Raw genomic sequence first — 3,972 nt, 5'->3', positions numbered from 1 at the left:
ACTACATGACCTACAAACTGAAAGAATGAAAGCAGAAATGAACGTAATGGCTGAGATTATATGAATTGCAGTGGAAGATGATGGTAGAATGGGAAGAAAGAAATAGAGAGAAGAAACAGGAGATATTACAACACATGCAAAAGAAATAGAAAAATGGGCAGAGAAAAGTCAAGAAAATTTACAATTCATAATGGAGGAAGGGAAGAATGAGAGAAACCAGAGGCAAGAGAATTTGCAAGATGGGAAGACAGAGAGGAAGAAAAAGCAAGAGAACTTGCAATACATGCATGAGAATTGGAATCGTTGAATGCTCGTACGAAGATGTTGTCAACTCAGGAAGGTGTGACCCCTGCTATGCACGATCCCATGTTTGATTTGGCAAAGGCGCAGAGGTTGATCCCTAGATTCCCGAGAGAAGCTTCTAACAAGTTCTTTGATTACCTTGAAACCATCGGGTCGACCATGTAGTGGCCAGAAGATAAATGGCAGAATGTCCTTATTTGAAAAGGACGCAGAGCATAACTAACTGGAACAATATTTACAAGGAATTCCTAACATATTCGACCATACTTGAGAGAGAGAGAGAGAGAGAGAGAGAGAGAGAGAGAGAGAGAGAAGAGAGAGGGAGAGAGAGAGAGGTGGATAAACTTGAGTGAGGATTGACAGTCTTAAAAACCCTCGGGCTTGAAGCTCCAAATATGGTTCCAACCAAGTGTCAAGTATTAGCCGAGGCATAAAAACCAGTTCAGTAATAACTATGGGAGTAAGTTCAATAGTTCCATCGAAAGTACTACTGGTGCTATTCTAAAGCAGAATGTGATAGCATCACCAAAACAATCGTCGAATCGTCCTCTATAAGGCGTTGTAAATGACGTGCAGAAGATTAATATCGCGTTTATAAGTGTGGCAAAAAAGGCCATTTCATTAACGATTGTTGGTTAAATCAACCAAATGTAGTCACCTAAGTGATTAAGGGTAATTCAATTCCTGAGAATACGGAGACTAAGAACCAAACAGGCGAGATCGACGGGGAAAATAAAGCAGTTATCGTTTACATGAGGAACAGGACAACCCCAAACAGCAGGAATGCGTTTAAACCTTATGTGTATATATATATTTTACAGTAAGAACACGTACCTAGGGATTACGTGTAATCCCTGAATATTTCAGTGAATACACGTATTCCCCGTTTCACTCAGGGATTTCACGTAATCACTGAATTTTCCAGTGATTACGCGAAATCCCTGAAAAAAGGTCCCAGTAATTACGTTTAATCCCTGATGCTCATTTCATCATCAATGCCAATGTTGCGACAAACATATTAGTAAGAAACTAGATAAAAAATAAAATTAATATTAAAAGATGCAAAGATACAGAATTTTATTGGTCAAACACACACACACAACGTAAACTGTTCCACGACCTAAAACTAAGCATTTAAAAGTCCTAAAGAATGGCAGAAACCATTGACATGTTACTTGTTACAACAATTGAGGCTGCTATGACATTGTGAGTTACACAGAAGCCCAGCATTAAGGCATTTACATCGCCTTGTACTACACTTTTGGGCGCCAGTACAGTTGCATCTTGTGAAGCCTTGTCCACCTGAAGCGGATTGAGAAATCACCACCGATCGCAGCGAAACTGTTTTTTTAGTGTTCATGTCGTCAGTGTTTAGAAGGCGCTGAGAGCACATATCGAATTGATTTCTGGAATACAGACCACTGAGAATACCAGCTTTTACGGCTATCCTGTACTGGTCTGTGTCTTCTCGTCTGTCAATTATAACACCAAGGATATTTCTAGGATCGCCTCTCCCACAATCAACAAGTGGAACTGGCACAGCTACATTGTCTCCATGTTCACCAGCTCGCAGATCTACGCAACTTCTTTTCACCATCCTTTCTGCTTGAGAAGTTTGTACATCGGCTGCTTCACGACAACGCCTTTTGATTTCTTTGATGCGTTCTGCAACTCAGTGGTTTTCAACAGAGGAAACAGGACTGTCAAATGGAGAGGGTGAGAGAGACGTTACGGGCTCTTCTGATTCTCCAGAAGAAACAGGACTCTCAACATTGTAGGCAGATGGTGTTGCTGTGGGCGAGGAAGGTCCTGTGGGTAGATCAAGGATTTCAGCTGCCATTGGTTGACTTGTCACATTGTCACCAGTGTATTATGTTGTAGTGCTGCCATGTTAGACTGGGAGCAGAACATCCTCTGTCAAATCATGTGTTGGTGTTTCATCACTTGTAGCTTGGGTCTGTTTTGCAAGACCATCAGTTTGGGAGAAAGAGTTGTCATTGTCAGAGTTTGGCCTGATTGGTGTGACAGCAAGAAGATCCTCCTCAGTCTCCATCTAAGCAATCACTTCCATCGGCAAAGACGAAGTAGTAAGTCCTACACAAGCCTCACAGCCAAACATTGCAGAATATGAAGAGCACTTTATCCCGGAATGGAGAGCACTGTTTTTCTGGAACTGAGCAAACTTGATGCCTGTAGGCCAGTCTTTTGAGTTATTGTCAGCCATCCATGCCACCAGCATATCTTTAATATCACCGTTTGCGCGCTCAACCGACCCCTGACTTTGGGGATGGTGAGGCTTACCATGCACCAGTGTTAGTTTTGGTCTAACTCCCTTAAGCTCTGTAATGACTTGTGAAGTAAACTCGGATCCGTTACCGCTTTGGAGAATAACGGGGGCACCAAAGAGAAGAAAAATGTCCAGTAGATGAAAAGCGACCTCTGCAGCTCTTTTAGACGTCAAGGCTCGAAGGATGCAAAACTTTGTCCAGTGATCCTGGTACACCATGATCCATTTCTTGTTGGATCCACTGGGCATGCTTTGCATGTCAATTAAATCCACCTGACCCCTTGACGAGAATTCCTTGGTGAGTATTGGACGAACGACAACCCCCTTCGTCATCGGCCATTTTCGTTTCTTTTTACATTCATGACAGAGAGACTTGAACAGCTCAACGGCCTTAGTTGGAATGTTTGCATATTTCTTTTTTAATTCTTTCAACATCTGGTCTCTTCCGCCATAGCCTGTTGAGATGTGGGCGCTCTTGACAACGTCAAACGTCTCCTCGATGCTCACATAGTAGAGTGGCGACTCCTGTCGTGTTGAACGTCTCTTTATCAGTTTTTTCTGGAGGCCCGTACTGGAGTACTTCATACCTGAAAACAAAGTTAACATTAGAGAGAGACAGACACAATTAGAGAGAGAGAGAGAGAGAGAGAGAGAGAGAGAGAGAGAGAGAGAGAGACTGAGTAAAATAATAGATTGAAGTGAAAACTTACTTCTCCAACAGATAATATCTGTGCCGCCCCTTGGCATGTGAGTTATCAGCTGTTGCTTTCAGGGCATCGATGGTCTTCTGATAGTCACACTTTGGAATTCATCCTTTTTTGTTTTCTTTAAAATGATCCTTGAGGTTTTGTGTAAACCTTTCCTCGATAGGCATCTTGAATTTGCTGGAGGAAGAGGAAGAATGAAGCAACGAGCAGTAATTCAGACACTTTTGAAAACTAAACCATTTGCTCATGTCTCAGTCGTTTAAACACAAACACTCACTAACAAAACTGAAAGGTCGTTAAGTTAAACTATGCAGTGTGTAATTGTAGGTGTGTAATTGTACTGTGTTTAATTAAAACGTTCATAGATGAAGGTTACACGAATTCACTGAATGCTCAATAGTATGAACACGTAAAATGAGAGGTCTAATTTCAGGGATTTCGCGTAATCACTGGAAATTTCAGTGATCACGCAAAATCCCCGAGTGAAACGGGGAATATGTGTATTCACTGAAATATTCAGGGATTACGCGTAATCCCTACGTACGTGTTCTTACTGTAACATATATATATATATATATATACAGTATATATATATATAATATATATATATATATATATATATATACATATATTTTTATATACATATATGTATATATAATAAATATATATAATATA

The 3,972-nt window shown here is 40.7% G+C and overlaps 1 protein-coding gene across 1 annotated transcript in view; it reads right to left on the bottom strand.

Annotated features, from left to right (window-relative positions):
* The window catches only part of LOC137628636 (KRAB-A domain-containing protein 2-like), a 6,998-nt gene extending 3,823 nt beyond the window's left edge, over positions 1-3,175 (bottom strand). Inside the window, exons 1-2 of the mRNA XM_068359790.1 lie at positions 2,413-3,175; positions 1-17 (exon numbers count right to left, since the gene is read on the bottom strand). The exon at positions 1-17 is cut by the window's left edge and continues 102 nt beyond it. Of these exons, the coding sequence (XP_068215891.1) occupies positions 1-17; positions 2,413-3,175 (780 nt within the window). The remainder of the gene's footprint in view (positions 18-2,412) is intronic.
* Positions 3,176-3,972: the final 797 nt, after the last annotated feature.

Source organism: Palaemon carinicauda, chromosome 36 (genome assembly GCF_036898095.1).
Source record: "Palaemon carinicauda isolate YSFRI2023 chromosome 36, ASM3689809v2, whole genome shotgun sequence".
Lineage (NCBI taxonomy): Eukaryota > Metazoa > Arthropoda > Malacostraca > Decapoda > Palaemonidae > Palaemon > Palaemon carinicauda.
Note: the sequence above shows the minus strand (reverse complement) of the source record. Positions and strands in the feature narration are given on the sequence as shown.